At 46.5% G+C, this 23,575-nt stretch overlaps 1 protein-coding gene and 1 long non-coding RNA gene across 2 annotated transcripts in view; one reads left to right on the plus strand and one right to left on the minus strand.

The window, feature by feature from the left end:
* TMEM170A (transmembrane protein 170A) overlaps positions 1–4,658 on the minus strand; it is a 178,816-nt gene extending 174,158 nt beyond the window's left edge. Inside the window, exon 1 of the mRNA XM_085637537.1 lies at positions 4,376–4,658. Within this exon, the coding sequence (XP_085493663.1) occupies positions 4,376–4,481 (106 nt within the window). The 5' untranslated portion in view covers positions 4,482–4,658. The remainder of the gene's footprint in view (positions 1–4,375) is intronic.
* A 76-nt stretch (positions 4,659–4,734) lies between these two features.
* Positions 4,735–23,575, plus strand: part of LOC146775782 (uncharacterized) — an 86,586-nt gene continuing 67,745 nt past the window's right edge. The window contains exon 1 of the long non-coding RNA XR_014972417.1: positions 4,735–4,904. This is a non-coding gene — a long non-coding RNA (uncharacterized LOC146775782). The remainder of the gene's footprint in view (positions 4,905–23,575) is intronic.

A 23,575-nucleotide genomic window follows, 5' to 3' on the forward strand; every position in this document is an offset into this window, starting at 1 on the left:
GCGGCGGTGTTCTGCATTGTCTGGAGTTTGCAGAGTAGGGTGCATTTCCATAGTCCAGTCTGCTGGTGATGAGTGCGTAGGTGACTGTCTTCCTTGACTCAAGGGGGATCCACTTGAAGGTCTTGCGGAGGGTGTTGAAGCAGCTGGTGGTGACGGCGTTGACCTGTCGGTTCATTGTGAGTGATGAGTCGAGTACGATGCCGAGGTTCTTGGCATGGTCTGAGGGGGTAGGTGGGCTCCCGAGGGTGGTTGGCCACCAGGTGCTGTCCCATGCAGAAGGGGTGGTAACGAGGACGAGGACTTCTGTCTTCTCAGCATTGAGCTTCAGGCAGCTGTTGGTTATCCAGACTGCGACGTCTTGCATTCCTTTCTGGAAGTTGAGTTTGGCAGTAGTGGGGTCTTTGGTGAGGGAGAGGATGAGCTGGGTGTCGTCGGTGTAGGATATGATGTTTAGGCTGTGTTATCGAACGATGGCTGCGAGGGGGGCAATGTAGATGTTGAAGAGGGTGGAGCTCAGGGATGAACCCTGTGGGACTCCGCAGGTGATTTTCGTGGGGTCGGAGAGGAAGGGTGGGAGTCTGATCCTTTGGCTTCATCCAGTGAGGAATGATCGGATCCAGTCCAGGGCTGTTCCTTGTAGGCCTGCGTCATGTAGTCTGGCGACTAGTGTGCGGTGGGAGACTGTGTCGAAGGCCGCTGATAGGTTGAGTAGGATGAGGGCTGCGGTGTGGCCTTGGTCCAGAAGGGTGCGGATGTCATCTGTGGCGCTGAGTAGGACTGTCTCTGTGCTGTGGTTGCTTCGGAATCCTGATTGGGACGGGTCGAGGATGGCATTCTCTTCAGTGAATCGTGTCAGTTTCCTGTGAACTGTTTTCTCTGTAACTTTGGCTGCAAAGGGGAGGAGCGAGATGAGCCGATAGTTCATGAGGTCGGTGGGGTCAGCTGTGGGCTTCTTGAGTAGAGGTCTGACTTCTGTGCGCTTCCAGTTGTCTGGGAAGGTGCCTGTTTTGAAGGTGGTGTTGATGTGTTGTAGTTCGGGTGCGATGGCAGCCGCGGCTCTGTGGTATATGTGAGGGGGGCAGGGATCGGTGGGCCCCCCCCCCCTCCCCGAGTAGATGCTTTTCATGGTCGAGGCGGTGTCTTTGCCGTGATCGGTTTCCAGTTGGAGATGGTGGGCTGGCTGGTGTTTTTGGGGGCAGGGGCCGTCTGTGGCACCTGGTGGATTGTCGAAGTTGTCGTAGAGGTTTTTGATCTTGAGGTGGAAATAGGTTCCAAGCTTGTCACATAGATCTTGGGATGGGGTGATGTCTGTGGCTTCGCTGCTTGGGTTGGTGAATTCTTGAATGACACTGAAAAGTTCCTTGGAGTTGGTGGAGTTGGCCAGGATTTTGTTGTGGATGAAGTTCCTCTTGGTGGCTCTGATCTGGTTGTGGTAGTCCGTCATGGCGTCCTTGTAGTTGGTGTGGTTTTCGGTTGTCTTGGTGTTTCTCCAGTTCTTCTCCAGGCGTCTGCAGGTGCGTCTGGCTTCTTGGAGAGCGTTGGTGAACCAGGCGGCTTTCCTGGGGCATTGTCTGTCGGGGTTGCGTAGCGGGGCAAGCACATCTGCGCAGTCGGAGATCCAGGTGTAGAGTTCTCTGGCTGCGTCGTTTGCGTCGGGTGCCCAGGTGTGGTTGTCTTGGGTGAGGGTGAAGTTAAGTTGCTCGTCTGTCACCTTGCTCCAGTTCCTTCGTGGTGGGCGTGGGGCTGGTTTGGGTGCCTTGGGTTTGTTGATGGCGAAGTGCACTCAGTGGTGGTCGATCTATGGCGGTTGCGTTGTGTGGCTGAATTGGATGCTGTTCCCTGCCGCCAAGATGGGGTCGAGGGTGTGTCCTGCTCTGTGGGTCGGTGTGTTGCCGAGTTGTTTAAGTCCGATGCTGGCGAGGTTGTCACGAAGGATAGTGGAGTTGGGGTCGCTGGGGTTGTCGAGGTGGAAGTTCAATGAGTATGTAGTTTGGTGAGGCAATGGCGTGGGTGCGATGAAGTCAGTGATGGTGGTGGCGAAGGGTATTCGGGGGTTGGGGAGTGTGTAGACGAGGGTTCCTCGGAGTGTGGCTTAGGGGGTGGTCTGGATCTGGAAGTGCAGGTGTTCGGCGGAGCGGAAGGTTTCGCTGGAGGTGGTGAGGCCGAGGGTGCTCTTGTGGGCGATGGCGAGGCCCCCCTCCTGAGTTATTGGGGCGGTCTTTCTTCTGGATCTTGTATCCATCTGGGATGGCGGAGCTGATGTCGGGGGCAGAGGATACGTTGGTCCAGGTCTCTGTGAAGAAGGCGATGTCGGGCGAGAGAGAGTAGAGTAGGTTCCAGATTTCCATGGCGTGTTTGTGTATGGAGCGTACATTGAGGAGGATGCATTTTAGAGTGTCGCCGGTGCTGGCGTCAGCGGTATTGGAGGCCGGGGTGGTGGTGAGGGTCTGGTGGCAGTGGAGGCAGGAGAACTGGCCGTGGGTCTTGTTCGGCGAGACCTGTTGGCATTCTCTAAGTCTTCCAGGGTTAAGTGTGAGGAGGGTGGTGTTGTCGTAGCGATGGGTAGTGGGAAGTCCAGGGTTCCTGGCGCTGGCCGCCATTAAGTAGGGGAGGGAGGAGAGGCTGGGAGGCAGGAGCGGGGGAATTCCGGTGGGGGGGAATTCCCGGGGGGAAGGGCCGCAGGAACAGCAGTGGCAAAAGGCGAAAGGAACAGTCAGGCACGAGAAAATAAAAACAGAGGTGGAATTAGAGAAAGACACAGATGGGCACAATAAAGTAGCACAACAGGGAAAAATTAAGAAAAAACTGAGAAAGGTTACGGTGGTTGCAGGCAGTCTGGTCCCAGTTGGAGCAGGCAGCAGGCGCGGGAGCGGACAGCAGCCTCGAACCTCCCAAGGAGGTTGGAGGCAAGAGACGGCACAGCAGAGCTGCGGGGGGAGAGTGGACCTAGACCGAGGGTCTGAGATTCTTGCCACTATGGCTGACATATTGTGTGAGGGGTAAAGTGGGGCACTATGCCAACAGAACTATCCTATGAAAAGACAGTCCATAGCAATTATCACCTTGATTTGCATGTGTATTATACCCACATTGAGACTGGTTAACCTTAGTCCCTACACGGGTCGAGGCATTTCTCCCAGAATATGAAGCCCATATTTATACCACATTCCTTACAACCCAAGTATCTCACTATGAGAAATACAGACGTCTAGTAGACATTTCAAGATGGGTGCCATAAACCATTAGAAACACACATCCAATCCGGTGAGAGCGATTTGTGTAGGTATTATTGTGACTGATAACAATGAACCTATATGCAATAACACTATGGGATTTATAGATATGTCAGAATATAACACATCATAATGTTGACTTTAAACTGAAGTATTAGGTACCATGACAGTGGGTATTTGCGCACTCCAAAATGGATGCCATGTTCTCTGGTGTATTACAGCTCTCTGTTTTGTCCCCTCTTTATGTCAGAGAAATGTTATGTATTCTGCCGGGTTACTCACATCCAGTGTGTGAGCAAGAGTGCGCGACAATCGAAAAGCGTTACTGGATTAAACATCAAACTTTTGGAGAAACCACCTGAGTGATCGTTTGATTTTGTAACTAATTGTGACTAAAGGTCCGGCGCGCTCTGTAAGTGTTTGCGATCCTGCTACCAAGGGCGGGGAGAGCAGAAGGAGCAAGTCTTGGAAGTGTCGAAATATATATATATATATATATATAATTACAATTTGATATTAAAAAACAAAAGAAAATCCCTTCCGTTCCTCTGTCTCATTCCAAACCTTTCTGACTACTATGAACTCCCAAACATCCTTGTCAAATTTTCAACCCTTCTATTTAGCCATGCCACCCAACTAACAGGCAAACACCGCCACTACTGATTAAAGAAAAGTACTACTTCCTCGTTTCAATTCCATTCCAATCATTATATCCCTACACCAAAGTCCCCCTTTTCAAATCCATTCCTATAATTCTATCCCTAATCCAAACTCTACAAAACACGCATGAAATCAAGAGAAAAAACCTAACTAATGCACAAGGATAAACAGAAATTTGACTAACCTACCAACTACTAATCTTGGGTTCTCTCACACACAAAAAAGTTCTTCAATAACTTGTCAGGGGCCGTAAGTGCTATATGAAATGCATTTACAATAGCAATACCCTTTAAGGTGTGTACCTTACCTCTTATTCAAGTAATCATCTTCTATATTACTAGTAATTTAGCTTATGGTCGAACCCAAAACACTCATCTGAGGCTTTATTGCAAGTCATTTATTTTATCTACACATAAATCCTGATATCGAGCCGGCTAACTATTCTCCAATCTCTGCTAATGCTGTAGGCAACAAAGTCTCACCAGGGAAGGAGCAGAGTGAAGCAGAGTTGGGACAGATAGTAGCATTTCCAACGCGGGGAACGAGGCGTAGGCTGAGAATCTGGTGCAGAAGTCCGCTGCTCTCCATTGCTGACCAAAAAGGCTGAACTAAAGACACCAACTTTCTTTAATTACATGGTCTGTCCATAAATTTAACCAGACCACAGTTATCAGTTAATCTTTGTTTGAGAGACGAAACTTACGTCTTTCATAACTTCCGGGTTGTATGACAGCCAATCAAATAGCTGTACTCACTCTAGGTGTCATCTGGAAGAAGGCGGAGCTCGTAGCCTTATACCGGGCTAGTACTGCAGCTTTGTAGGCATTTCAACCAATCCAAAGGGCTTTATGTAAAATGCAGTGGTGGTCATGGGTTGTAGAGTAATCTCGTACCTCAGCCGTCCGACAGATCCTTGTGGATTCCTCGCCGTTTAGAGATGTTTTTATTTTTTGCAGTTTTATTTAGCGTGACGTCGACCCGAAGGTATTGGAGCGCTTACATGAGCACCAGGTATATTACACAAGGGCACATTCTTATTTGTGTATTTTTGTAGATATGGGGAGATCAAGTGATTAGCCCACATTAACAAGATGTTGAGCGATGCCGAGACTCGAACTCGGTTCCCCAGTTCTAAAGACGGAAGCTTTGGTTGTTACACCAATGTTGCTGTTCTTGAGTTTGAAGTGGATGTAGTGTTGCTGCTCATAGCTGCCAAGGTTTCAGATTGTTATGTGTGACGTTTTCATAACTTCAGTGTTATAATGAGTGACTTTTCAACTACTAGGAGTGACACTATCTCCGTCACCACTGACCAGAGTCACCCTACCGTCACCAGCACGGCCCAAACATAGCTGCCAAGTTTTCATTCCTATGTTTTCAAGTCACCTATGAGTGCTATGTGATACCTTCAGTGACACTTTATAAGGAGCAGTGGATTAAGAAAATGTATGGTACAAAACGAAAATCTCGTTTTAGTAAATGCAGTGTAGTACCTGGATTAAATACACCACGCACACCTGACATAGGGTACTATGTGATTTTTTTTAAGTTGCCTTCCGCCCTTTCCTACTGTACCATACCTTCCTGTAAATATTTTTTAGTAGTGTTTAATAAAATGCAGCTGGTAATCTATACCAAATTACAGCTGTTTTATCTCAGTGTCAGCCTGCATATACCCTTTAATCTGCAGGTTAGAAATTAATTTTGTTGTAAAGAAATGTTACACTAGTTTGTTATTTTGGTGTTGCAATTGATACGAATTACCCAAATTAATCACCAAATTTTCCAATCTCTGAAGTACTTACTTAGCTGTCACGAGCCAGTGCCCTGTACAGGGCCGGCTTTAGGGTGGTGCGACCGGTGCCACCGCACCGCGTGCTGACTTCACATGGGGGCGCCTGTTTGCTTAAAAGCATCTGCTGCCGCGTTCCTGGCCTCAAGCAATTTTCAGTCAAGAAAACTCCAGTGATTAATGTTCTTCCAGGCAAGATTGGAGTTTTTTGTCTTAGTAGAAGTTTTGACTCCTGGAAGTTTTGAAGGTAGCGCAGAGGGTTATTAACTGTCATCAAAGAACTGCGTGCAGACTTCAAGGTATAAATTAGAGCTATGGATTTTTCCCCAGACTTTCATTATTGTAATTTTGCAAAAAGGGGTTATTTTGGATACAAACGGTTCTTGCTATTAAAGAGAGCCCCAATCCATTGTGTTACATTTTAATTTCAGAGTTAGTGCTTCTCCAGACCAAGTACTCTGCAACATTTACTATACACTGATTTACAGACCTACGATTGATTGTCTCTGTGTAATGTGTGTGTTATCTAAAATGCTTTGACACCCCTCACTTTTATGGGTGACTCTATAAAATGAATAAAATGCATCTGAGAGAGTGGTTATGGAGACTGTTAAAGTGTGGTAGTGAGGGTATCCGTGACTGAGGTGGTCATTGGGGCGCCAAAAAACATTGTCGCACTGGGCGCCACCAGTGCTAAAGCCGGCCCTGGCCCTGTACATTTATCACCACTCCCTACCAAATTGTTGCTGGTGTCTGGCCGCAATCTCACGCTGGCTTGGGCTGTCTCCCAGGTACACTGCAGCCAACCTTCTTCTTTCTGGGATGGGGATGGCAGGAGCTTCGACTGGAGTGGTTGACACCCTGGGCTTATCAAGGTCGCACTTAAAGACTTGAGCGGTCTGCCGACCGAAAAAGGCCCGGGATCATGAAAATGGACAAACACTGTTCCCTCGTTCTCAAAGCCACGGTAACTGGGGGGCAGGAGCTGCAAAGGTGATGTTTTTGACAATCTGTGGCCAGCCTGGCGTGGGGGCTTAGGAGGGCATTGGCCCAGCCAGGGCCGGACTGGAAACTGAAAGCAGCCCTGGCAAATGTCGCCAGACCAGCCCCCGTCCAGCGCGTAGTGAGCGAGCGTTGCGAGCGAGCCCGACCGCTAATAGGAGGGTTTGGGGGGTTTCTTTTTTTTGGAAAACAACAGACCAAAATGGTGAATTTTACAGCAGATTTTTCATTACATATTCAATTGTATCAACTTTCAAAGCACAGTAAATAGTAGATGATGACCTTAAAGAGCAGGTTACCAAGTGGGGGAAAAAAAGTAGGGGAACTGTGGGCGGAGAATCAGAGGGTGGGAATAACCCAAGGATTGGATCAGTGGGCAGAGCCAGCGGGGTGGCAAGAATGCGCAAACATCCCAATTTTTTGTATTTGTTTGGCATTTCACTGCCCAGTTTAATCAACCAATGGATACACATGATTATTTAAGGTTATAATGAGTTATTGACATTAAAATACATTCACAAAGTGAATATGCTTCTAATCACAGAATGTCCCAAATATGATAAAAGGTGGAAGCCCAAACCATTTGTCGCCGAGCCATGGAGTTTCTGTCATCAGCACTTCTCCCTTTTTCCACAACAGCAGTTCAAACATGAATGGCAAAATATCCTAGTTTGCAAATGTTTTCTATATAATCATGGCTCTGCTATATTTGCCTCATAATGCAAGATCTGCTGCATGATCTAACCATTTAAACTAATAAATTGTTTAAAGCTCAAACGTATCAAAAGTTAATAAACAATGTGACTTGTGTTGCTGCAGAGGGGATGGCTTATTGCAAAGGTTGACTGGTCACCTTTCTCACTGGTGCATTTGTATGTTCCACTGGTACTAATGAGACAAAATCTTTCCAGAGACTTAGCATGTGTATAAATGTCAAAAATAATAAAATATCAGAAAACATACAGCATTACGCTGCAGCCTTTTTTAATGCATAATGTAGTCAACACTGCAGCATCATTTTGTCCTCCTTTGCTGCATAATTAATTCCAGTGGCCCCACAGCAGGCAGCACATGTTAAAAGTGCTTGTGAATGAAGCAGAGAGAACGTGAAGTTTGTGAACTTAGTTTGGTCTGCGTGCAAATCCTGCATTGCCAATCCCTGGTGAGTTGCAGCTTCTACTGCTGAAACAAGGCCAATGGAGGTACCTATGGGTGAGGCAGACTGGCCTCAAGGGCAGGGCTGTCTGTAGCACTGGTGGTGCCCTGTGCATTAATGTTTGTTAGTGCCCCCCAATGACCACCTCTGCCATGGATTCCCTCACAACTACCCTTTAACAGTACCCCTCAAGTCTCCATACCCACACTCTCTATCAGATGCATTTAATTTGATTTACAGCACCACTCATACCACTGTAGGTTGTCAGAGCACTTTACATCACACACATTACACAGAGACAATCAATATGTGTGTAAATCACTGTATAGAAAATGTTACATAAGACTAAGGACTACAAGGTGTAGGAGTCACATGACAACCATACTAGTGGGCCGCATAGTTTAATAGTGATTGGAGAATTTAAAACGAAATACCATGGTTGGGGGTTCTCTTTAATAATCAGAATAGACTTCTGTCCAAAAGAACACTTTTTGCAACATTAGGATAATCAAAGACTGGGGAAAAAACATAACACTCTAATTTATACCTTGCAGTTTGTATGCAGCTCTTAGATAACAGCTATTAGCTCACTGTTCTATGTTAGGATTTTAACGTATAAACTGCAAGTAACAAAAGGATCTCTCTGACAAAAGCAGTAGCCCACTAACCTATTTACATTATGTGAACTTTGTGATCTGCATGGTACATGTTCTTTGCAGCAGGCACACTAACCCTCTGAGCTACCTTTCCATGAGTCAAAACTTCCACTAGACAAAATTCCAATCTCTCTCTAGGAAGAACATTAATCACCGAAGTTATCATGACATATTTATTGTTGCTGAAAATTGCTGGAGGCCAGGAAGGAGGCAGCAAGAGCTTTTAAAACCATAATATACTTGCAAACATAATGCATCCACCCAAAGTCAGCACTGGGTGCGGTCACACCGGTTTCACCGCCTTAGAGCTGGCCCTTCTCAAGGGTCCTGTGACCTCAGTGACAGAGTCACTGTTGTTCTAGGGTGTGCTGCTTCATAGGCCTGCCCGCAAGACTGGAGGTGAACTTCAGTATGGATTGTGGTGGACATGCCTTCAAGGTTAACCCACACTTGCCACGCTAGGGTCCACCTGCTGGTGCTAAGACACCAGGGCTTCTAAGGTCTTCCGAAGCCTTCTAAGGTCTAGCATGGGATTGTGCTCTCTCAGGAGAGTGGTCTGGTGGACTGGTCATGACGGCTGAACCTGGTTCCCCAGCCCCAATTCAGCAGCTCTGACCATAGTGCCACATCCTCTCCCCCACTGAACACTATACTGCCTCACTGAGAAAAACTCACACTGCCTTCAACTACAACCCAATTGTTCAGAAATCAGTGAGTGCTTTTGCCTGAAAAGTTAAGGACATGACTACAGGGCCCTAAATGGACCCATTTCAATGTCCATTGCTTATATCCTTACAAAACGTAAGCAGTATGGGAAAAAGACCACATCCCTGGACGCAGAGCTGCAATACACATTTTGCTTTCCAATCCACACATTGCAGTACCTCCAGGATTGGTGCACAAGTTGCAAGCCCAGGAAAAACAAAGACAAGAACACAAAAATAGCGCTTCACTGGCAAACTCTGTAAAAGTGGCGCTAATGTGTTTGGGTGTGAATAAAGTCAATCTGGCCAGTTTGCTACCATTCTGTCTTATTTTATTTAGTTATTTTTCATATTTTTAACGTTTTATTCCCGATGCTGCACTTTGGAATTAAAATGTCAGAAAAATACGACATTTCCAGCAAAAGTGTCTTTCTTTTTTTGATCCATTTCACAGGGAAGCAAATCAAAGAAAGGAGCGGAAAGAGAGTGAGAAGCAGCCCTGCCCCTGCCCTGCCCTGCCCGATCACGGCCCTAACCAGGCCTTTTGCTTTTAATTTCGAATTCGAATCCGGCCCACGTGCCCAAGCCCAGACAGTGCCCTGCCCCATGATGAATCCTGATTACAACACTCACAGCATGCATTGCAACTTAAACGACTGGACCGGACGGTCCTGACTAGACTCACCTGCAGACAGGGGCCCAGGGGGCTAGAAATAATTAAATGTCATGCCTCGCTCTTTTTCTCTGTCGACTTGTCTCTGCCTCTGAGATCACAAGATCGATGCCTGCCTCCTTGACCTCGCACACGCACTTTGCTCGAGCCCGGCCCCGATGCGCATGATCTCAAAATCCAGACCCCACCCTAAGGGGTGAACTATACCTCGGATTGCCGGCCGCGTGCACAGGGACATCTTAAGGATTTTGGGGGCCCTGGGCCAAACATATTTTGGGGGCCCCTGTTCAGAACAGCTTTGAATTTATGATCCAATTTGAGCCCCTGTTTCCCACGCAGTTTCCGCTTCCTCAGCTGCATTAGCGATCCAGTTTGCATCATAGGCATTAGCCTATATATTCCTGATGCAAACAGACGCGTGCAGCTGACAGCAGTAGGATTTAGTGTTTCCTGCCCTGCTACTAGGTTTTTAATACTTTTTAAAATTGTATATTGTGGCTGAATTACTCTGTGCTTTTTAACAATTTCTTCTACCTACGCGCACTTGCACTTTACTTGATTCTGCTTGCCTGCACCTCCTTAGCTGCTCCGATTCACATCTCGCTTTTTCTCCATTTCTGGTCCGCCGTGGCTGATAGGCCGATTGTGCGGAGGGCTGGGGCTACTATCGGGCTCCTCACTTCCGCCCACGTAGTTTCCGCTTCCTCAGCTGCGTTAGCGGTCCAGTTTCATCAAAGGCATTAGCCTATATCTTCCCGATGCAAACGGACGCGTGCCTTCGGCGCGCCGCTGGTGTGCCAAAGGCGCAAGGCCCTCTGCGCCCGTCACCATCCCGGAGGCGTCTGGCTCTGGCCATGCTGCCCAGTTCCCCTCCGGTGAGTTTCTTCCACTATATTACAATAGGGAAAAACTGCTTAGCCTTAGGCGGCTACCATTATGTCAGTGTACAGCCGCTGATCCGAGCTTGGAGGTAGACTTTCAATGCAATAAGTCTCTCCTCCAGCCTAGGAAACTTGCACCCAAGATCCTCCCACGCAACAATAAGTGTAAAAACAATAAGAAAACAGAGGACTTAAAGGCCACCCTTTTAAATTGTCGCTCTATGCAAATGCATGAACCACACATTCATGACCTACTTTTAGACGAACAGCCTGATCTTTTATTTCTCACTGAGACCTGGCTGTCTGTAGCCTCCAACCCTACTATCACCTTGGCCATCCCTACGGATTATAAAATCTTTAGGAGAGACCGACAAAGTGGTAAGGGGGGCGGTGTCACCATAATTTACAATTAAAAACTAGACTGCTCTCCCATACCAATGGAAAACATCGAGGGTGCAGAGTCCTTAGGCTTCTGCTGTACCTTTTCCCCCATCATAGCATAGCTGTTTTTCTGATTTACAGACCTCTCGTTGCAATTGGAAATGTTATTACTACGCTTAATACAGCCACCACCTCCCTGGTCTTAAAATACAACAACTGCCTTATTCTGGGAGAATTCAATATGTATATGGACAATGGAAAAGACCCTCAAACAATTTCCTTGTTGGGGACGCTGCAGGCCTGCAACATGTTTCCATCTATTTCTTCTGCCACCCATGAGAAGGGCCATACCCTAGACCAAATCTTTCACAACTTTGACATATAAGCAAGCCTACCTCTTCCCATTACCTGGTCTGACCACCTCCTATTAAAATGTGTCCTTCCCAACTCTGCCACAGCCCCTCGGGCTAACACAAGGCACAGGGTCCCTAATTACAGGACGTTCCATAAAATATCCATCCCGATTTTAGCAGATGCCCTCGGTTGTTCCTCACCGGAGCTGTCTGGCTGCCCTGACTCTGACACCCTCTCAATAGATTCCTGGCTCCGTACCAACATTGGTACAGTGGTACCGGTTGTTTCCCGCTCCTCAAAGAGGTCGGCCTCACCAGCTCCATGGTTTAACGGTTCCCTCAGATCTAGCAAAAGAAATTGTAGAAAAATGGAACGGAAATGGCGTAAATCCTATCTACCTGCGGACAGGAAGGTGTATAAAGACACCTTAAAAGCTCATTACATTCTTGTGAAGGCCACCAAGAAAAACTTCTTTCAAACCAAAATAGAAAATGCCCAAAATAAGAGTAAGGAAATCTTTAGCATAGTTAAATCCTTTACCGTCCCGAAAGCAGGCACCAAGCAAGGGCCATGTACGGAAGAATGGTCTAAGCAATTAGCTCAATTCTTCCACAAAAAGATCTCCTTGATCCAACAAGCCATCAGTAACATCTCAGAGGAAGAACTGACCTTCTACCTTAGTTCCAATAGCAAATTTCACCTCTTGGATCCTCCATCTTTACTAGTTTTCCCTGAGTTTTAGCTTGAAGAGTCACTGACCCTTCTCCAAAGCATTAAGTCTGGCTCTCCTACCGACCCATGTCCAGCGAATATCCTGAACCTATTAGCTCCCACCATAAACCAGCTCTTTAATGCTTCCCTCTCCTCAGGCAACATGCCGAAAGATTCTTCCACTGATAAAAAAGGCTAACGCCAAACTGACGGACCCTGCCAACTACAGGCCAATCTCCCTTCTTCCTGCCCTCTCCAAAGTATTAGAAAAGCATGTAAACAAGGCCCTCCAAAAAAACATTGATGATGGGAAGCTCCTTCATGAGTCCCAATCCGGTTTTAGGGCTAACTACAGTACGAAGTACTCTCTCCTGGATGTGACTGAATTTCTCAAGGGTAAGCTGGACCAGGGAGGCAAGGCTGTTCTGATAGTGCTCGATCTGTCGGCGGCCTTCGAAACGGTCCCACATGAGAGGCTCCTGGAGAGACTTGCTAACATCAACCTGGGGGGGCACCTTAACATGGATGTCATCCTTCTTGGCAAATAGATCTCAGGACATCTGGCTCCCACCTTTCTCATCCCCGGTTCCGGCCATGAATGTAGGTGTCCCTCAGGGCTCCATTCTCAGTCCTACCCTTTTTAATATATATCTATCCCCCTATACATTTATGATAGAGGAAGAGAGCGTCAAAATTGGTTCCTATGCTGATGACACTCAGCTGATTTTTACATGTGAAAAAGGAACCGACTTTGACGGTGCAATGATTAGGTCTTGCTTCACAAAGGTTTTTAACTGGCTTAAGATCAATCAGCTGAAGTGCAATCCTGACAAAACTGAAGTTATTTTCTTTGGTAATCCAGAAACACCTGACTGGAGCTCTTGGTGGCCAAAAGATCTGCTGCCCCCGCCCGCGGAAAAGGAGAAAGTCAAAAACGTAGGAATTGTCATAGACAAGACACTCTCCATGCGCTTTCCAATCCAAACTCTAACTGAAGCTTGCTTTGGCATACTCAGGATGCTAAAAAAATTCCTGCTACTGTTACCGCATGAGAGTCGAAAGATCGTGATGCAGGCTCTGGTGACATCAAAGCTTGACTATGTCAACAGCTTGTACCTCGGTCTTCCCAAAGCCCTTATCCAGCACCTACAAGTAGTACAAAACGCGGCGGCCAGAGCCATCCTGAAACCTAAACCCAGATCTAGTATGAACCCTATTCTTAAGTCTCTACACTGGCTCCGCATAAAAAAACGGATCAACTTCAAAGAGATTACCATCTTCTTTAAAGCTTTCCACAGCTTAGGAGCCGGCTACCTAAATAAGCGCGTTAATCACTGCACAACATCTAGACACCTAAGATCTTCCAATGCCTACCTGGCCATCATGCCTAAAATATGCCGTGCCCGCACTGGAGGCAGATCACTCTGCTTTCTAGGCGCAAAATTGTCGAATAGACGCCCTGAGTCTCTGAGACTAACCACAGACCTACTCACTTTCAGGAAGAACTTAAAAACCTGGCTTTTTAATAACTGATGGGTCTTTTACGCACGTTTTCCTCCCGCTTTCATGTGCCAGGACACTCTAGTCTGAGTGGCTGCGCGCTTTATTAAATACATTATTTCATTTAATTTCATTAGGTCCCTTACAGTGCAAAGGAACACTCGTCCAAATTCTAAGGGCCTTATTTATGAGGCCTTGTTTCACTTTTATGCTGCGGGTGCGTCGCTTTTTGTGACGCAACGGCAGCGAAAAAAATTTGCCATGTTGCGCCCTATTTACAAAGTGACGCATCTAGGCAGATGCGTCACTTTGTAAACCCCTGCACCACATTATACCTGCGCCAGGTATAATGTATGCAGAGTGGGTGTTCCCCCGCAAAAAGCCTCGTAGAAGTGGCACATTGAAATCTATGAGAACTCAGTCCGCCACTTCTAGGAGGCCATTGCGTCAATATCTTACACCTGCCTCACAGCAGGCATAAGACTGATGCAGGCCCTTTCACATGGGGCTTGCCCCATGTGAAAGGACACATTGCTGGAGTTGCGTCTATTTTCAGACACACCCCAGCAATGCATCACTTTTGCGCCTACAGATATGCCAGAAATACTGATGTATCTGTAATTCCTTGCGACATGATGCGGCATACAGTAAATATGACGCATCCGTCATGTCGCAAGGAGGGTGCACTAAGAAGTGACGCATCCCTGTTTTCACACAGCGATGCATCACTTCTCATAAATAAGGCCCTAAATGTGTTTACATCTAATATTCAGGGATAGGTATGTGTTTTCAATATTGTAACACAGCAGCAGCTCACCAATATTACTGCAAATAATCTCTGTGACGCCCTCCCATTTCTTATATGTTAGGCCTTGTTTTGATCTAAAAGAAACTTTTTTTCTGTATATGGCATGAAACATAAACACAACATTTCTCAGCAAAATGGCTGTACTAGACTCTCACACATCAGGCACATAAAACATAAATGAAAGGAAAACAGTATTTAAAACAATCTGTTTAAGAAATATTCAAGGTCATTAGGGCAAAACTCTGGAGAATGGAGCTGACTCTGTCAGGGGGCCCCCTGAAAGGCTGGGGCCCTGGGCCAGAGCCCACTTTGCCCATGCATTAAAACGTCTCTGCGCGTGCACGCGGGGGCTGGACAGAGGAGACATCTGCGCGCTGCGCGCCATGGATCTGCCTGAGCAGTAGCAGGTGCATTTATTTAATAAATTATTCATGGAATACTGCCAGCATTAAGCACATAGCATTAATTATGCAGCAGATTTAGCTGCTACTAAACTCACTCAGGTCGGTCACGGACCGTCACCAGGGCCAGGGTCTAATTCCAAACCGGCCCCCTGGCACAAAACCAGCCCCCACCCCATCCAGCCTACCGGGGGATTGCCCGGTGTCCGGACTTACCAGTCCGGCCCTGGGCCCAGCAGGCTGCAAACCAACACCTTGCACCATGACCCTCCCCACACTAATGTATGGGCTTGGACAGCACATTAAGCACCACGTCTGCTGATGGCGGGTGCTGCAAAGATAAACAAAGCTGCCGCTTGCCATTCTGTTTACCTGGGGGCAATCTGCGAAGTGCGTGATGTGGCTGGCCATCAAAGGGGCACCCCCTTTGGTGGCCAGCAACGTCACACACGTCGTAGGAAAATTGCCCAGAGTAGACTCTGACGAAGATAGGCCGGGCGGGGCAACTGGTGATCTGTAAAGCCCTGGCCTCACGTGTATATTTCAATTATCGAAAATGCTCAGTTTCAGCTCCGATTATTCAGCTCCTACATTAATTATTAAATAATTATACTTACTCAGCATTACAGTTTTCTCACAGTTGGGCAGCAGGCTGACGACGGCGAGTGAATCTTCTGCCACCAGCGCCCAGCGTCAGGTGAGCCTCAGAGGGTGCAGGCCGCCCAGGGGATCCGTTATGCCACCACAACGTGGTGCAAGCAGCATGCTCAGCTGCACTACCAAAATCCCATGCACACTGCTGCTGAGCAGCCCAGCCATTTACTACTTTCGAAATGCAGCCCTCTCGCGACGGCCGCCCGCCCTATTAAATTGAGTCTCACAATAGGCAGGGACTCCTCTCCTGACGTCATGCCTTGCGATATCACAGGACTGAGCAGACGAACCAGCCCCCAAGCCTGCCGGAGAAGCGCACATCTCGCTACCACTGAAGATTTCGGTATTGGTGGATTATAGGTGCTCCGGCTTCACAGCTCAGAGACGCCATAATGCGTGACAATGCATTTCAGTGCGGTGATGCGGACCACCACACTGAAATGCGTGAGTCACATGCCTGATGCGAGATACTTGGCAGGTCTGGCTGCTGGGGTCCCAAAGCAGGCCCCTGAAAATAACTCATGCACACAAACTTTTTTGGGCGGGAGAAATACAACGTGAGGCGTCCTCCCGCAGAAGAGAGCGCGGAGACGGGGAACGCCAGGGAGAGCCCCCGCAACGCAGGAGGACATTTCCAGGTCAGCTCGTGAGGCGGGATAACGTGCATGACGGCCAACAGTGCCAGGGAGCGGCGGGAGGCAGCTGGCCCCAGGCTACCGGGCTGCGAACAGAGATTGGCATCGCTCCGGGGATTTGCCTGACGTGCCTGACCCTGTCATGGCGGCAGGCACGGTGCTGATCCAGAGAGCTTATGAGGAGGTCTTTGCGGCACTGCCGCCCGGCGGATTGATCTACCTCGATGCAGCAGAGATGTGCCCAAGTGCCCCAGCAGCCATATGAAGAGGCACAGACTGTGGTGTGCGCCCTGGGTCTAGCCGTGGGGATTATTGGTGTAATCGTGGGCACCATCCTGATCATCAAGGGGATGAAGAATGGGGCTGGACCGAGAAGAGGAGGCTGCTGATGGCGCAATTGCAGATAGCTGACACTAGAAAAGAAAAAAAAACATCTGAGTGCCTTCTTGCAACTTCCTTCAGACCTTCAACCTGTTCCTCCTTATGTGAATCAAACAAATGTAGCTCTTTGTAAATAAGGTGATTTGCTTCAGCTGGGTCTATATCTTATCAATAAAACACTCCGCTTGGTTAAAAGGTGAATGGTCTGCAAGGGCCAGGACTGCAGAGGTTCTAGGAGTGAAGGAGACGAGAGATGTCTTGTGTGAAGTCCCTGTGCATGTCTAACCGAATTTGGGGATCAGCTAAGTGCCCTTGGCGAGCTTTAAATAATCAACTCACTACCCAATCACAGCAGCAGATAATACAAGAAAAGAGTGAGCCTGAGTGGGTCTGAGCCACCCCCACAAACTAAATTTTACACAAACTCCTAAGCGCAAAGAGACCGATGGCCGGTGGAGCTGCCTAGACAGCTATACGAGGGTAAATCGAACACTTTTACACAAGACAAGGCCATTGATGATAACACTGGCCACAATGGTAACCTGGACTGCGATCCCTGACGAAGTTAAGAAGCACAAATCAAATTGAAAACAGACAAAATGTCCCAGCAGAGTTAGCCCAAAAACGTATTTTCATACCAGAATATCCAACGAGGGGTAGTCAGGACATTCTAAACAGGGGAAACCTACTGAAGCTGTTCAAAGAGATCCCAACACTAAGGAACATCTCATTGATGGATCTTGTGGCAGTCCAATTCCTGCCAAAGGAAAAAAGACCAGAAACAGAGGTAACCTGTACAATTTGGTCGTCAAAGGAAATGGCGGCCCTAATTTATTCAACAAGAGCAGTTTTTGAAGCCTGGGGCATAATACTAACACACCCAATAAGCCCAAAATATCCTCATCCACTACTTCAAAAAACTAAAACCCTGCATACAACAGGAAGTGAAACAGGACCAAAAACGCTCTTAAGGGGGGCAAGACATGCCACTCCCAAAGTTCAACCTCCAAATCAGGAAAAAAGCAGGAAAACAACTAACCTAAGCCTCCCATGACCAAAACAACAGATAGAAGAAAACCAGGATTGGTCATGGGTGCCCCAATTCCTGAGCCAACAACGATCCTGATGAAAGCAAAGGTCCCAAAAGGAAACAGTACACCGAGGTATTCCCAAGTCCACACAAGGAAAACAATATAAGAATCTGTTCATGGAATACCCACGGTTTTAGAGAAATGGCACAAGATCAGGAGACCTTAACCTTCCTCCAAAGATTCAATATAATTTTACTCCAAGAAACATGGAATTTGACCCCTAAATCTATTACAGGCTACGAAGAACATCACCTCTTAGCAGAAAAAACGTCTAAATACGGTCATCCAAGGCGGGGGTTGTCAACATATGTTATGGTAAAATTGGACATGAAATCGGAAGAGTTAGACACGGGAGAAAACTGGCTGCAAGTCTTGAAATTGGAAGGCAAAAGCTCCATACACAAAAAGCCATGGCAGCTCTTGATCTTAAATATATTCACCCTGACAAAAATCAGAAGAAGGACAGACTGTCTTGCTTGCTAAACCTGCTAAAGGCTTTGCAAATCACTCAACAAAATTGCGAGCTGATAATTTCAGCCGATTTTACCATCAATCTAATAAAGAGCAACTCAAACAATAAAAAGCGTAAAAATGAGCCAGTGGCTATCGATCTAAAACAAAACTGGAAAATCTGGGTTTGACCATCTTGAAGGGAAATACTAAGGGGTACAAACCGGCTAGCATCACATTCTTGTGTGGGAAAAAACAATCGATCATTGACTATGCAATAGTTAGTAAAGAACTTTTCTATTTAGTCGATCTATTTTCCATCCATCCATGTAAGCAACATCGGACCGCAAAGCACCCAATCGTTGGTTCAAAATTGGGAGAATCTAGGAAAAATGTTATTAATCAAATTTCCAGTAATCCCGGATCACCAAAGGACACAAAGAACAAAAAAGGAACCATGGTACAACATACAGCTGCGTGATCTGAAAAGGAAATTAGCCAGGGAGGTAAGAATCAAGGCCCTAGCTGCAAGAACAGGAAGATTCACAGACAACAGCAAAGTAATACAAATGAGAAAGAAATACAAAGACAATTGTAGGGAGGCAAAAAAGGTGTACATCGAAACACTCTGGCTGAAACTACTATGTGCTAGCAAACTGCCTAATAGCTCCAAATTCTGGGGGATAATAAATAATTTAACAAAGGGAACAGGAGTGCAACAAAATGCAGGAATAAGTGAGATAGCATGGTCACGGCATATTCACAACTTGTGTACCTATACACAAAATGACAAGAACAAGAATGTGGGAACCCACTCGGAAACGCAGCAGGAGGAAAAGTACAGTGCAAACAATATATGCCCCCCCCTATTCAGGGACAAGAACAATCAGCAGCTGACCAACAAGAACTGAACTCTCACGGTCCAAATATCCTAACTAACACAAAACAACTAACAGTAATCATAAAAAAACTGAAAACCGAAGGAGCAGCAGGGCCAACTGGCCTCCCAAATGCCCTTTTTAAACAAGATCCTGACTTCTGGGCCAACTATCTCACGCCGCTCTTTAATCACCTATACAGCGATAACAAAATCCCAAACTCTTGGAGAGGGAACATATTCCACCCAATCTACCAAAATGGAAGTAGAATTGAGCCCGGTAACTACAGGCTCATTGCCCTGATCGATGTCGAGGCAAACTTTATGCATCCTGTATTCTATTACATTTACAGGCATGGATGGAGGAAAGGAGTGCAATTCCGAAATTTCAGACAGGTTTCAGGAGCGGACTGGGCACAAGTACGAACTTGGCAGCACTGACAATCCTATCAGAAAAAGCCATAAGAAAAAAATCCGGCCTCTTCGCATGTTACATCGACTTAAAATCTGCCTTTGACAGAGTCCCACAAGAATGACTCTGGGGTAAAGTGAAAGCATGGGGCCAGCCACAAAAACTAGTTGACACCATAGTAGCCCTACATAGTGATACCTGGGCTAGGGTGAAGCTTGGAGACGGTAGTAGAGTGTCATCCAAGATGTGCACATATAGTGTCCTGAAACAGGGATGTGTTTTGGCTCTAAGTTTATTCACCCTGTATCTCGCTGATTTACACATCCATCTGCCAAAAGAAAACGGACATCCACTGAAACTGGCAAACAAGCCTATACAGTACCTGCAATGCGCAAACGACATAGTGGTCGTGAGCCAAACCCCGATAGGGTTGCAAAGAGTTATTAACAATCTGATACACTACTTCGATTTGCAAGGGCTGGAGATAAACGAGAAAAAAACAAAAGTAGTGCGCCTAGCGGGCCCGAGGTCTGACGAATACAAATGGTACGCAAAGGGCGAACTAATAGAGGAAACTAACACATACAAATATCTGGGAATCACACTGGGCCAAAACATGTCCTTTACAGAACAGAAACGGGCAATAAGAGCAAAAACTCAATCATTAATCTTTGCTTATAAACAGTTGCAAAAGAACTTGAGTTGTCCTTCATATAGTCATCTCTTGAAAGTCATGTCAGCACAACTATTACCGACATTGGCTTACGGCTTAGAAATATGGCATGGCTGGGAAATTGATATTTTAAATGAGTTCCAGACTAAGGTATACAAAGCTTTCTTTAACCTCTCAAAAACCACATCACCAGCACAGATCCGCATGGAATTTGGCCTCCAGAATCAAAAATACCAGAGAAAAATCACTTTTGTTAAATTATGCTGGAAATTCCGCTCCTCAGAACCTGGATCCCTGAACAATTTATGTTGGACAGAAATAAAAGCCCAGCATGATCAGAAAATATCCAATACATGGGGCGAATACTTAAGTTCAGCTCTGGTGGAACTAGAAATTCAAGAGGCATGGAACCACAAAATGGAAAGGGCAGCATTCAACAGAGTGTGCAACGTTAACACAAAGAAACTGTCCATTTTGGAAGACAAAAATCTTTTTGCAAAACATCGTCACTCCTGGGCGGTAATAAATTCTTATTTGCAACTCAAACCCCAAGCTTACTTAGCAGCACACTTCCGACTTGCGATAAAAAAGAGGTTCATGCAGTACAGATTAGGAGAACATGACTCTAAAGACTTGTTTCCGGCCTGGAAAGGCAAACATGAAGATGAAAATTGTCGCCTATGCGGTTACCAAAAAGAATCCTTATGCCACCTGTTGTGTGTCTGCCCCCTTGTCAACGACGCAAAAAGGACGCTATTAAAACTGATTTTTAATTAACTTAACATTTGTACTTGTAGGCAGGCTGTAATCCGCTGGATGGAGGGTACATCGAACATTTTAATCTACAGAGGGGTAAAGTTACTCACATTGATTGGTACCCTCCTTCGAAAAACAGACACTAAGTAAAGAAAATCACAAACGGTACTGTAATTGTGCACCAATTGTGTCTTTCAACTTTTGTACTTGGCAGATTATAGATTTGTATTTATTTTTTTATCTATTGTGTGCTTATTGGATGTGAAAGACCAAATAAAGGATTCTTTGACTGACTGACTGACTCTGGGTCACCCCCTTGGCCTTCACCTACCCAGCCGGACCTTGGACATAGTTTTCTTCGTCTCTACTCCTACCTCTGATCCCTTACCTCACCCCTCTTCCTCCCATGCCACATTCGTCTTGTATCATGTACCAATGTAACATTGCTGTTTTTTTTGTCTTTTTTGAGTATGTCTTGCCATGCTCCAGTAACTGTTTATAACCTCACAAATCCTAATGTAAAGCGCTCTGATACCTCCGGGTCTAGCCAGCGCTATATAAAACTTCTCAAAAAAAAACAAACCTCTTTAATCGTTCACTAACACCGCGGCAGCTTCACGATGCTTGAACTTGTTGACGTCACTGTTGTGTCACCTGACCCACTACATTCCTCTTCATCCAGGTGGAATCGTGGCAGTGGCGTAACATAAGCCCCCGTGTTGCGGGGAGGGGGTGCAGCTGCAGGGAGGGCGACTAAGGGCTCCTGAATAAATACGGATCGCGGTACCCGCCATGTACCTTGCAGGGGGGCCCTACATACTAATTCCCTTGCAAGTCCCAGACATAAGTGAAATCCATAAACAATTAAGAAAAAAAAGGGGTCTTGCATAGAATTCCTGTATCTGACCACCCCTTTTAGATATTTTGCAATGTGTTCAGTAAGGATTTCATCATCTAAAAATTGCAATTTAGTAAACACAGGTCGACACGATGGGTATAATCCATCTTTTCCTGATTAAAGTATAACATTTACAAAAAAAAGATAACATGTATTGTCGTCTGTGGGGCAATACAGAGACATCTTAAGGATTTTGGGGGCCCTGGGCCAAACATATTTTGGGGGCCCCTGTGCAGAACAGCTTTGAATTTATGATACAAATTGAGCCCCTGTTTCCCACGCAGTTTCCGCTTCCTCAGCTGCGTTAGCGATCTAGTTTGCATCATGGGCATTAGGCTATATTTTCCCCGATGTAAACAGATGCGCGCAGCTGACAGCGGTAGGATTTAGTGTTCCCTGCCCTGCTACTAGGTTTTTAATACTTTTTAACTTGTATATATGTGGCTGAATTACTCTGTGCTTTTTAACAATTTCTCCTACCTATGCGCTCTTGCACTTTACTTGATTCTGCTTGCCTACACCTCCTTAGCTGCTCCGATTCGCATCTCGCTTTTCCTCCAGTCCTTGTCCGCCGCGGCTGATACACCGATTGAGCGGAGGGCTGGGGCTACTATTGGGCCCCTCACTTCCGCCGTCACAGTTTCCGCTTCCTCAGCTGCATTAGCGATCCAGTTTGCATCATAGGCATTAACCTAAATTTTCCCGATGCACACAGACGCCCGTCAGCATCCTGGAGGCATCCGGCGCCAGCCATGCTGCCCAGTTCCCCCCCAGTGAGTTTCTTCCACTATATTACATTAGGGAAAAACCGCTTAGCCTTAGGCGGCTACCATTATGTCAGTGTACAGCGGCTGATCCGAGCTTGGAGGTAGACTTTCAACGCAATAAGTGCAACTGGTCTCCTCCAGCCAAGGAAACGTGTACCCAAGATCCTCCCACGCAACAATAAGTGTAAAAACAATAAGAAAACAGAGGACTTAAAGGCCACACTTTTAAATTGTCGCTCCATGCAAATGCATGAACCACACATTTATGACCTACTTTTAGATGAACAGCCTTATCTCTTATTTCTCACTGAGACCTGGCTGTCTGAAGCCACCAACCCTACTATCACCTCCGCCATCCCTACGGGTTATAAAATCCTTAGGAGGGAACGACCGAGTGGGAAGGGGGGCGGTGTCCCCATAATTTACAATAAAAAACTAGACTGCTCTCCCATCCCGATGGAAAACATTGAGGGCGCAGAGTCCTTAGGCTTCCGCTCAACCTTATCCCCCCATCATAGCATAGCTGGTTTTCTGATTTACAGACCTCCCAGTGCAATTGGAAATTTTATTACTACGCTTAATACATCCACCACCTCCCTGGCCTTAAAACACAACAACTGCCTTGTTGTGGGAGATCTCAATATACATATGGATAATAGAAAAGACCCTCAAACAATTTCCCTTATTGGAGACGCTGCAGGCCTGCAACATGTTTCCATGTATTTCTTCAGCCACCCATGAGAAGGACCATACCCTCGACCACATTTTTCACAACTTTGACAGATCAGTAAGCTTACTTCTTCTCATTACCTGGTCTGACCACCACCTATTAAAATTCATCATTCCCAACTCTGCCACTGCCCCTCGGGCTAACGCAGGGCAGAGGGTCCCTAATTACAGGACATTCCATAAAATATCCATCCCAATGTTAGCAGACGCCCTCAGTTATTCCTCACCGGAGCTGTCTGGCTGCCCCGACTCGGACGCCCTCTCAATAGATTCATGGCTCCGAACCAACATCGGTGCAACGGTATCGGTGGTTTCCCACTCCTCAAAGAGGTGGGCCCCA

Source organism: Triturus cristatus, chromosome 12, assembly GCF_964204655.1.
Source record: "Triturus cristatus chromosome 12, aTriCri1.1, whole genome shotgun sequence".
NCBI classification, from domain to species: domain Eukaryota; kingdom Metazoa; phylum Chordata; class Amphibia; order Caudata; family Salamandridae; genus Triturus; species Triturus cristatus.